The 12,694-nt window shown below is 44.5% G+C and overlaps 1 protein-coding gene across 1 annotated transcript in view; it reads left to right on the top strand.

Annotated features, from left to right (window-relative positions):
* Positions 1 to 745: 745 nt before the first annotated feature.
* LOC124799111 (aquaporin-6-like) overlaps positions 746 to 12,694 on the top strand; it is a 48,201-nt gene continuing 36,252 nt past the window's right edge. The window contains exon 1 of the mRNA XM_047262648.1: positions 746 to 892. Within this exon, the coding sequence (XP_047118604.1) occupies positions 746 to 892 (147 nt within the window). The remainder of the gene's footprint in view (positions 893 to 12,694) is intronic.

Below are 12,694 nucleotides of genomic sequence, written 5' to 3'. Positions count from 1 at the left end.
CGGTATGTCTGCCTTTTCAGGGGTGCAGTGGGTCCCACTTTTCTCCTGATAGATGATAACACACGGCCCCACCGAGCTGCCATCGTGGAGGAGTACCTTGAAACAGAAGAAATCAGCCGAATGGAGTGGCCTGCCTGTTCTCCAGACCTAAACCCCATTGAGCACGTCTGGGATGCTCTTGGTCGACGTATCGCTGCACGTCTTCACACCCGTAGGACACTTCAGGAGCTCCTACAGGCACTGGTGCAAGAATGGGAGGCTATACCCCAGCAGCTGCGCGACCACCTGATCCAGAGTATGCAAACCCAGTGTGCGGCCTGTGTACGTGTGCATGGTGATCATATCCCATAATGATGTTGGGGTACATGCGCAGGAAACAGTGGCGTTTTGTAGCACATGTGTTTCGGGATGGTTTTCTCAACTTTCTGCAATTACCCTTAATTTATGAGCATGAGTGTAGAACAAAGCACTGGGCTCAGCATTTATCCCAAACTAAGATTTGCGAGGGTTTGCAAAGCACCCATCTTCATCTGCCATAACAGCAAATAATTAAACCATATCACAGTTACACGTTCCCCCTCCCCCCCCCCCCCCCCCCCCATGATTTTCAGGTTTCTTCTGACCCTAATTTCAAGAGCTGTCACCAGTCCGTGGTGTCTGACGTGCTGCAGGTGCTCGGCGTGCCGTGTGCCTGGAGGCTTCAGGTTCAGAGTCGCGTTTGTTTGGGCAGCTGTCTGTGAGGCGGATGGCGGCGGTGGCGTGCGCAGAGTTCCTGGGCTTGGGCCTGGTCGTCTTCCTGGGCTGCATGTCCGCCGTGGTCACACCAGATGGCGAGCCGGAGCTCGTACAGGTCGCGCTCGCGTTCGGCTTTGCCGTCGTCGCTGCAGTGAAGGTATGTACACAGATCTACATCTGTCTCCTTAATTTATAGCATAAAAATCCGTTTCGGTTCACTTAACCAAATATTTTGTGATTACTTAATCTGCAAATCACTGTGAAATGCATAGTACAGGGTACTTCCCATTCATGAGCGTCCACAGAAATCTATACAAGAGTGAGCGAGAGTCTAAAGTACATTCGCCACATCCTGTGGTGCCCCACACGGCTCTTTTCTTGGCCCTGCTCTCTATATCTTCTTCATAAATAACCTTCCAGAACACATACTAATTCTAATTAATTTGTTATACACATATGATGCAAATGTATTGATTACAAGTTTCGAGCACACAGTCCAGTCTAGGTTTGAGGCAAACACTTTGCTGATAATTGCACAAAAAACAATCATCATGAACACCCACATCCATGTCAATCTACGCAGTCCACATGTACGTATTGAAAGAAACAAAATTAGCACAATACGGAAAACAAAATTTTTTGTCCACAAACCATTAAGCTTGAAATTACGTGCAGACATGGTATCAAAAACGCTGAGTAAAATCTGTTCCTTATTGCCATGATTGAGCGATAGATCCAATGTTGACACTTGAAAGTAAGTCTACAATGCTTTATCTGTGTCTGTTATGAGCTATCGTCTGATTCTATGGTCAGTAGCCCTGAATGTCATACCATTTTTAAATTTAAGAAACAAGCAGTGAGAATAATGTCATTTAAAAAGAAATACGGACACTGTAGGCCACTTTTCAAACAGTTTAAAATTCAGCCCTAGCGTCATAGTACAGTTCTTCATAAGAACTTCGATGGCCGTCTTATGACACAAGACACAAAAGTCATTTACATTTCACACTATCCAGTACAGAGCTATACGACAATAGTGTAAAATGCAAGAAAATCAAAATATATAATTATCTTGCAGCGAAAAGCATATGACAACAGTGTAAAAATGCATGCGAATAAAGTTTATGGGGTTTTTCATAAGCACCTCCAGAAATTCAGAAGATGCCTGCATGAAAACTACAACACAGTATAGGAAATAGACATACGAGTGGATAGGGCACCTCTCCTAGTTTTTAACTCATGTTACAGATCCTCAACATGGGCACTGTCTGTGACATGGCAAAAATTATGGGTGGAAGAGCATGTGTGTACCATTCATTGCTGCCTGAGGAGGTTCAATGTGAGCAGTTTGCTTTGAAATCTGTTCACCAGCTTGCCAAATTGCAGGATGAACTAGTTTGACGCGACCGTATGGAGTGCATGATTTGTCTACATTTTATGGCACATCTGTCCCATACTGGTGCGTTCCACAACTATGCCGTAGCACGTATTGCGAATCTAAACTTCGAGACACCCCTATCCAGTGATATCTGTCGGTTTTCTGTTTATCTTGTAGGTTTACACAGTCGCCTTCTGAAACGCTAGAGGTACACTTGAATGTATAATCATCTTCCAGTGGACCTCAACTCAGTTAGATCAACAATAAAATTAAAAGTCAAATTGAAACAGCTGTAGTGGTCGCCCACTCTCAGGCTGGAAACCACTACCGTTGCTCAGGGTTTAGGCCAAGGAACCTGTGTGGCATCATCAGATGCAATAAAACAGGATTAAATATTACTTCATTTATATTTCTGAAAACACCTGATTGCCACATCTTCGGTGGCAGCTGGTGGCGTAGCAAGCTGGCAAGGAATCTCCTGAACCTAGGGGCTGGCTCAGGCTGCCGTATCTCGCTGCATCAGCCCTGCGCTCAGGCCTTTGAATTCTAGGAGGACGATTCTCGCCTGTGATATGGAAGGCACGCCCTATCGGCAACTCAGATCACGCATGGCAATGACCATGGTGTGTGTGTGCTGTGACTCACACGCCATTCTGTGAGTGCTCTGTCTCTCCCCTGTCTCAGCCTGTATTGTCCCATCAGACAGACAGTGATGTCGGATGCTGTAAAGTCGTGTTGAATGCTGATCCTGGCCCACCAGTGTGGTATGCCATCTGGCTCAAGTGATGTTGGAGTTTAAAGCAGTTTGTGCTCCAGGCTGGAACGGTATTGGTAGACCATTGAACTAGCCATCAGTGGCGGCTCATACTGGAGGCTATAGTAACCAAAACCAACTGCGGGAACGCCTTGGGCTGCGGATCGGAGCCGCCAGGCGGGGAAGCCACCGAGAGTGGAGCACACACCACCGGGTAAACACAGGACGAGTCAGACGACAGACCAACGACAACTGACAACAACCGACCACGACCGACTATGACCGACACAACAAGGAAGAGATAAACAATGGAGGCTTGTGGAAACCACAACACCAAACACCAACAGTAAATCCACTCAGAACCAGAGCCAGGCAAATGTCAACAACGAGCAATGACCAGAACGCAGTACTGCCGAGATAGAAACGAAATCCAGAGCGAGTACCAGACTGACTGGACTAGGTCTTTTTTTTTCTTCTTTATTGTGATTTTTATCACCTTACAAGGGGGGCTGTCAGCAGCTGAGTACGCCGCTCTTCAGCCTTAAGATTTACAATAAGTAATACGTAGAGGGGGCACAGAAAATACAATCAAAACGGCGGGCAAAACAATGTAGACACTAAAAAACAAAAAAAAAAACATGGAGCCGTTCACGCTGGACGAGAAAACATCACTGACACTAGTTGACACGGCGCACAAAACATGGATGATGGCGACGGTACACGTGAACAGTGGCGGCGTGTCGGCGAACAAACACTAAACACAAAGGAAGGCACACACACGAGACACTGACGGCGATGACCGCCGGCGCGCGAATGTTCACTGTGCATGTGCGAGTCCGGGGACCTGCCAAGAGAGGAGGAGGAGGAAGGGGAGTGGGAGAGTGAGAGGGGAGAGCAGAGATGCCTCGGGCAGGGGAGATAGGGGGAGGGAGGAAGGGGGAGGGGAAGCCCTGGGGAAGAGGGGTGGAGGGAGGGGACGGGGGAAAAGGAAAGAGAAGGGAAGGGAAGAGAAGGGAGGGAGGGTGCCTAAAGGAAAGGACACTGGAAGTGGGGGGTGGGGCAGGGTCAAAGTTGATAGGAGAGGTAGATGGAGGGGAGGAGGACATCATCAGGGAGGGGGAGCTGGTGGAAGCCACCTTGGGAGAGGGTAAGGAGGGTTGAGAGATGGAGACCGGGTGGGACGTGGGAATACAGGTGCGGCAGCGGGCGGGGGTGGGAGAGGATCGGGGAGACTAGCAGGTGGGGAGGATCGAGCTTACGGGAGGTGTACAGGATCCGTATCCTTTCAAGGAAAAGGAGGAGGTGGGGAAAGGGGATGAGATCGTACAGGATCCGTGTGGGGGAGTGGAGACGGATGCGATAGACGAGGCGGAGAGCATGGCGTTCAAGGATTTGGAGGGATTTATAAAAGGTAGGGGGGGCAGAGATCCAAGCCGGATGGGCATAACAAAGGATAGGGCGGATGAGGGATTTATAGGTGTGGAGGATGGTGGAGGGGTCCAGACCCCATGTACGGCCAGAGAGGAGCTTGAGGAGACTGAGACAGGAGCCTGGACTAGGGCAGAGCGGGTCCCTACATACGAAACCGGATGGAGCGGCTATTGGCCGCTGTCTGTACGTGGCATAGCGGTGGCGCCCTCGCTGCACGAGAGCCGCTGCGCAGAATAGCCGCCGCTGAGGCGGAGCCCTCTATGGGCTGACCACGTCCATTTGTTCAGGCGCGTGTTCGACTTCCGCGGCAGAAGGTACTAGAGAGGCTGTCTTCTATCATCCATGTGTAAGGATCTGTGGTCATCTAGTAAAGCGGCAGGAGTACAACCAGTACTGGAAAAATCCCATACACAAGATATTACAATACAAAAATCAGGGAATTGTAAGTGAATAACATAAACATCATCAACTCTACTCATCGATTGACTCCAGCCTAGCGAGGTGGAGCATTTTTGACGTCGAGGAGGGGCTCTGCTTTTTGACATAACTGAACTAGTTCTGCTCTTCACAAGTTGTCATCAGTCTTCACTGCTGCTACATTCGCTGAATCAATTTGTTTCACTGTCTTAACTGCTTTGTCGAACCCCTGACAGATGTTGTTGCGTCCTTCTTAGCGCTTTTTATGTAATGTTACGAGAGTAACAGAGGAAAGTGGGGCAGCATTCGTCCAACCCTTTCCTGCAGAACTCACTTGCACTCACAGACAGAAGGGCTGATGTCAAACTTTGGTGATCATATGTGTCATATGTTTATGCCTAGCGGATGGCTCATGTTGATACTTCTGTGTCATTGCTTCTACTCTGTCAATCAGTTTCTACAAATGAAGTTCTGATGCTTTAAATCAGTATATTCCGTTTCTCTTCATGTAACTGTAATTTCCAGATGAGTCACTATGTTTTGACTTTCAGCTGTTGTAATTTGTTACGCTGTAACGCTCTGTTTATTCTGTAAATAACAATGCATGTTAACTTTGGCTGTGCTGCAATTGACTTATCCCGTGCTTACAGTACAACTGCATACTTAACTGACCTATGGGATGAATAAACAATAAATCAATCTAAAAATGCTGTTTTTTTTATATAGAACTGATTACATGAGATGGAACTGAATTTCATCGCCATAATGAGATTATGGACATCAAAAATAAGATTATGGATGCACTTCTTTTGCGGTATTAGTCTGGGATTAAATCCACATACTGTTAAATTCAGCGCATCCAACGACTTATGAAACAAAACTACAAAATGTAGAAAAGAGATATAAGGGGCAGTCAAATGAAAACCAAACAATGGGAAAAACGGGGCCATGGAATATTCTATTGAAAAGTAATCACCAGACGTCTTAAGACACTGAAAGACGAGATGATCAATTTTTGTTTCGTAGAACGCAACGCGGTTGGCCGCTGATGGATTCACAGCTGCTCCCACTTCTTGCATTTCCTTGTCCAACTGAAACCGATGTTCATGCATCTTTCTTCAGGTCGCCAAAGCTGTGAAAATCACACGGTGAAAGATCCGGGCTGCAAGGAGGATGTTGCATTGTTTCCGACCAATCTGCTGAAGCGCAGCTTTCGTCCGATTGGCAGTATTGGCAGGCAGTCGGCGGCAGGGTGGTGGGGGAGGGGGCGGTGGAGTGTTAGAGGGGGTAGGGGTAGGTGGAGGGGAGGCGGGCGTAATTGTTGTGGAACAAGATGCTTCTGTCCGACAGCATTCCTAGGCGGTTTCACTTTATTGCGGACCACAGTTTCTGCGGAGTGTCTTTACCATAGCCCCACGTATTAATAGTTGTTCCACGTTCGAGGAACTCTATGAGCAGAGGAAACTTCCTGTTACGGTCTAGTAAACGGGAATTGATGGTCTCGTCTCCCAATGGGATAAATGTCTTAATGCGTGTGATGATTACTTTTGAATAGAACCATTCCTTGTCCTGTTGTGGTGGCCTTTCGATTTTCATTTGATTGCCCTTTATATGTTAATTCATGTATCAGCAATGTTAGGTTGATACTGAAAATTAGAACTCTGAAATTGGAGTACAGTCAGAACAACTGAGAAAATTCTGTTACATATCAACAAAAACAACCATCAAGAAACGCCAGTGTTATACTTATTTAACCATCAAGAAACGCCAGTGATCATACTTATTTTAGTGGAAAAGTGGGAAATAAACTTTAAATATCAGTTATTCAGTTTTGATTCCATTTGGAACGCTTTACTTACAAAGCTTAAGATCTGATCGTGCTAATGGATGTGCTGCAGTATTTTCGTGTCATTTATTCTTTATGTTCACTAGCGTAATTCTTGGCTCATTTATTTAGCATATGGCAGAACACATTTTGTTGTTATACAAACCTAAAACAATGGTATTAGTGAAAAATAGATAAAACAGAGTGTGCAAATATTTTACACATACAGTACAATAGTTTGTAATATTAAATGTAATTTATCAGTGTTACGATGACGACGAACGAATCGTCGCCAGTGTGAATGACTGGTGCCCAGTGCTAAATAGAAACATACAAATCTCTTCTTTGGATATAAAGCAGGTTTGTCAGTGAAGTCGGTAAGGAGCTGGCTGCATGGTCTGGGTCTGTAATGACTAAAATAATTAGAAGTCGTTGGTAAAAAATAATATATTGCACTTAACTGGTGGTACAAGAGTCTTCATAGTCAGGAGGAATACAACTAGAAACAGAGAGCTATAGAGGCATCACATAGGCTATACTTTAACTAATCACCTTGTTAGAGGTTGCTTCCTATCAGCTGAAGGCTATACTGCTTTCCTACTTGACGTTCTGAGTAGAGATGGGTCGTTCGGGAACTACCGGGTCCAAAGGAACGGTTTTCCAAGATGAACGGAATGAGCGAGGAATGAATTCTAATTTCATGTTTCACTTCGGTCGCGGCTTTCTGCTTATAGTTCCCGGGAACGGGAAATGGTCGGTCTCGTTCTCGCAACGGCACGTTGGCCGGTCTCATTCCCAGTCTCGGTCCCGTTCCCTTCTGTCTCGGTCTCACTCAGCCGGACTCGTCCTCGCATGGCCACTCGTCGCAGTTCCACTGCCGACTGCTTGTAGTTCAGTATCGAGCTGTTGTCGTGCATTTTGTTTGCTTCACACGCCCATTCTTGATCTATTTCAAACCTTTTTTGAACTCTGAATTTCTGGTTCTTTTCGTATTCTATTCAGCGTCCACGACCGGTAATTAAAATGTATTTTTAGTTACGTAAACTACATAAAAATTACGTAGTATGTAATACATACATCTTTTCAGGTAACAAAACAGCGTATCAGCTTGTATTGTATGTTAGCCGGGGACCTAGAAATGACGGAGAGGCTCCATCCCCGCTGCAGCCGGAATGACCCACAACCCCGCGATGACTACCGCAGTCCACTTCACCCCTCCGCCGCCACACCGAACCAAGGGTTATTGTGCGGTTCGGCCCCCAGTGGACACTCCAGGGAACGTCTCACACTAGCCGAGTGTAACCCCTATTTTTGCATGGTAGATTAATGGTTGTGTACGCGTACGTGGAGAACTTGTTTGTGCAGCAATCGCCGACATAGTGTAACAGAGGCAGAATAAGGAGAACCAGCCCGCATTCGCCAAGGCAGATGGAAAACCACCTAAAAACCATCCACAGACTGGCCAGTTCACTGGACCTCAACACAAATCCGCTGGGCGGATATGTGCCGGGGACCAGGCGTTCAGGTCTGTTCCTACTCCTGTTAATGCTTGATTTGCATTTGCGTCCATTTACTGCATGTATCAAATATTTCATCAAGAAGTTCTGTAGCAGTTTTTATTGTTAGTTGTCTAGATTTTAAACTGTCACATGTGAAAAATGGGATAGTCATGAATGGGAAGCTCTGGGTTGCCCAGTATCTTCTTATTGTCCTGTAACAAGGCTTCCTGCCTTATAAGTTCAGGTGGAGAGTATGACTTAGATTTGGGAGCCAGTAAGTCGGTGCAGTATACAACGGGGTGCCGAATAATTTCTGTCTCTGCGTAGAAAGAACAACACTAAGGTTTTGATTTTACCCATTTATTCGACACACTCTCCCCTGAGATTGATACAGTTGGTGCATCGTTGTTGCAGCTTTTTTAGTATTTGCAAATAAGTTATGTGGTGGTCGTGAAACCAGCTCTCAGTAGTCTGTTTGACAGCTTCAGTGTTCTGCATACAGTTACCCTTGCCCGCCCAGTTAGCCATGTAGTGTAAGGAGCACCTGGTCCCCGGCACAAATCCGCCCAGCAGGTTTGTGTCGAGGTCCAGTGAGCTGGCCAGTCTGTGGATGGTTTTTAGGCGGTTTTCCATTTGCCTCGGCAAATGCGGGATGGTTCCCCTTATTCCGCCTCAGCTACACTAGGTCGGCGATTGCTGTGCAAACAAGATCTCCACGTACACGTACTCCACCATTACTCTGCCATGCAAACATGGGGGTTACACTCGTCTGGAAGGGGGGGGATCCACTGGGGGCTGGACTACACAATAACGTGAAAGAGTGGTTCGGTGTGGGGCGGCGGAGAGGTGAAGTGGACTGTGGTAGTCGTTGTGGGGTTGTGGACCACTGCGACTGTGGTGGGATGGAGTCCCACCGTCGTTTCTAGGTCCCCAGTTAACATATAATACAATATAATACAGTTACCCTTCAGGTGTTTCTTTAAGCTTAGATACGGATAACAGTCTGAGGAGGCTAGGTGTGGCAAGTAGAGAGGATAGTTGACCAGTTGGAAGCCCAGGGTCGTCAGTTTAGCAGCCACAACATTGGACGTGTGCGCAGATGCATTGCCATGCAACAGAAAAATCCTTTTGGACAACTTTTGGAGATAATTGTATGAACCAGTCAAATGTTTTTGTCTGATTCAACAGATTTAAAAATGGCTGCGAATCATTTGAAGATGAACCACGGTCCGGCCGTCCATCCGCCTCAAAAATGTTGTGGAAGTACACGACTTAGTGCGCTCTGATCATAGACTTACAATTAGGGAGATGGCTGATGAACTTAATTTAAGTTTCTATGCAGTTGAGTCAATTTTAACTGAAGATTTGAACATGCATCGAGTATCCACAAAATTCATTCCAAAAGTTTTATCAAGTATCTAGAGACAATACCAACTTTAAGTGTGCCAAGAATTGATTAATCGGACTAAAAATGACCCAAATTTGTTAAATAGGATAATTACAGGTGACAAACTGTGGGTATATGGATATGAACCTGAAACCAAAGTGCAGTCTTTGCAGTGGAAGACTTCAGATTCACCACGATGGAAAAAAGCACAGCAAAGTTGGTCGAAGGTGAAAACAATGTTGGTGACTTTTTCTGATTCGAGTGGTATTGTGCATCATGAACTTACCCCTGGAGGACAGACAGTTAACCAGGAATACTACAAGTGTGTCCTTGAGTGTTTGTGTGAAAAGGTGCAGAAGAAAAGGCCTGGATTGTAAAAAGACAGGAGTTGGGTGCTACACCATGACAAAGCTCCCATTGAATTCTTGACCAAATTCAAAATTCCTGTGCTTCCACTGCCACCATATTCCTGATTTGGCCCTTGCAGAATTCCACCTGTTTTCTAAACTGAAATTTTCACTGGAAAGGAAGGGATTTGACTCGATTGAAGACATCCAGGCAAAAACCCAGAGTGTCCATAACACACTTCAGGAAAAAGTTTCCAGGGATGTTTCCAAAAGTGGAAACATTGTTGGAGTTGGTGTGTTCAGTCAGAAGGGGACAGTACCATGTAAGTACCACCACTGTACAATTATAAGCCCACTCTTAAAACTTTCCAATCACACCTCATAATATGTCACGTCTGCCTCCACTCTTCTTCATCTACATCTAAACTAAATCTACATCTACGTCTATATTCCACAAGCCACATTAGAGAGTTTGGCGGAGGGTACTGTGTGTACCAACATCACTTCCCCTTTTTCCTGTTTCAGTTTCCATTGGTTTGTGGGAAGTATGATTGCTAGTAAGCCTGCATGTGGACTCAGATCTCTCTTCTTTTATCTTCATGGTCTTTTCATGAAACATAAGCAGGAGAAAGCAATATATTGGTTGACTCTTCTAGGAACATACACTCTTGGAACTTTAACAGTAGACCAGTCCACAATGCAGAATGCCTCTCTTGCAGTGTCTGCCAATGGAGTTGGCTGAGCATCTCTGTGGTGCTTTTGCTTTTACTAAAGGAACCTGTAACGAAATTTGTTGCTCTCCTTCAGATCTTCTCTGTTTTCCAGACTGACAAGAAATAATTAAGAACTAGTCAAAGTAGTGTTTTGTAAGCTACTTCCTTTGTTGATGAACTACATTTCCTCAAGATTCTTCCATTGAATCTGTGTGACATCTGGAATACCTGCAGTTAATTTTATGTGATTGTTCCACTTCAAATCACTCCATGTTGATACTCCTAGATGTTCTATGGAAGTAACTGCTTTCAGAGACTTTTCTACAGTTGTGTAATTATCCAGTAAAGGGTCTCTCTGTCTGTGTACATGCAGTGCCTTACATTTGTTTATGTTGAGGGTCAGTTGCTCTGCAGGTCTTCCTGCATTTCTCTACAATTTTCTAGCAATGTGTTTCCTCTATCTCCAACAGCATCATTCGCAAAAGCCTCATGAAACTTCTGACGTTGTCTGCTAGATCATTTATATATTTTAGGAAAACTACTCCCTTGGGGCACACCTAAAGTTACTTTTACGTCTGAAGACATCACTCTGTTGAGAATGACACGCTGTGTTCTGTTTGCTAGAAACTCTTCAATCCACTCACTCAGTTGGTCTGATGGTCCACTCGTATTTTGTTCATTAGGCAACAGTGCAAAACTTCCTTCTGGAAGTGAAGGAACACAGCATTTACCTGGTTGCCTGTATCTACTACTTTAGGGTCTCAAGGAGGGACAGAATGAGCTGCATTTCACACGATCATTGTTTTAGAAACCCTCATTAATTCCTATAGAGCAGATTTTTGGTCTCCAGAATGTCACATTATGTGAGTAATGTTAGTCTGTCAGATTCAATGAATGTGCATTTCAGCTTAGCCATCTTCTTTCAGTTCTGTCCATTGTCTCTCCATCTAGTCAAATTCTTGCTCTTGGTTTGCTGTGGCATATTCTCATTTGGTGAATATGTTCCAAATATAACAGTTCCCACTTGGTATATATTATTTCATATGCAGCACCATACCCATAGAGGGTAAGTGCTCAAAGCTTTCTTAATTATAATAGAGACAGCAGCTTTTTTCCCATATATGTTAAACAATTCCAGTCTGGGAATGCCATAATTTCCAAATTCCTTATTTTCTCATTGCATTTTTATTGCTTATGGTTATGTACAAGGGTACTCCAGGTGTCAATAATCTGTTGTGTGTTCTCGCTGAGCATATTGTTGTTAGGTCAACTGGTTTCTTTGATATCCTTTCACAATGATCTACAAGTGCCAATAAAAATATAAGTCATTGTGCATTTTGTGAGATTTTAACACAAACTGACTGTGAGGTCAAAAGTGTTAAATGTTTGGAAGTTGAAACTATCACAAATTTACTGTCAATTATATGAAGTAATGTGAAATTTTCAGTGCTGGACAATTAAATTTGCACCTCAGAACTTGACCTGCACATCATTCACTCATCACATATGATTTTAAGAATCAAGTGAACGAAATTATACAAGAAAGATGTGTAACTCTAGAGGGGGTTACAGTTTTTCTTTTTCCCAAGAATTTTTTGGTCTTTCCTTGGTGAAACTGTGCCTGAACATCTCAGCTGTACAAAAATTAGTGCACTATGGGTCCCCCAGCAAGATAGTGGTTAACACAAAACACGGAGAATGGCTGGAGCACTGATGTTTTTGATGTGGTTTCAAACAGAAGGAAATGCCTTTCTTAATCAGACTGTCACTGGTGATAAGAAATAGTGGTCTAACTTCACTCCAGAGATGAAGCACCTAACGCCTAAGTGACATCGATCCCTATCACCCGTAAAACCATGAAATTTCCAACTCTATCAACACTAGTTCATGGCACTCGCTTTTTGGAATCGTAAGAATGTTTTCTTGGTGGATTTCTTGTCAGAATAGACACTATGATGAATGCAAATTGGTACTGCGATTCTTCTTCTTCTCCAGTCTTCAGTTATCTATGGAAGGGAAGTTGTGTGTGCTATGTATCTCTGAAATGTGTGAACTTTGTTCTGTATTTTGTTATTGTATTTTGACTGTTTCTGTGTTATGTTTCCTGAGTTGAAAGGTGGGAATCAGCCAAGTATTTGCCTAAATGAGTACGGGAACTCACCTATAAATGACCATCAGGCTGGTTGGTGTGTCAGCCACGGTCATTAA

This window comes from Schistocerca piceifrons, chromosome 5, assembly GCF_021461385.2.
Source record: "Schistocerca piceifrons isolate TAMUIC-IGC-003096 chromosome 5, iqSchPice1.1, whole genome shotgun sequence".
NCBI lineage: Eukaryota > Metazoa > Arthropoda > Insecta > Orthoptera > Acrididae > Schistocerca > Schistocerca piceifrons.
Note: the sequence above shows the minus strand (reverse complement) of the source record. Positions and strands in the feature narration are given on the sequence as shown.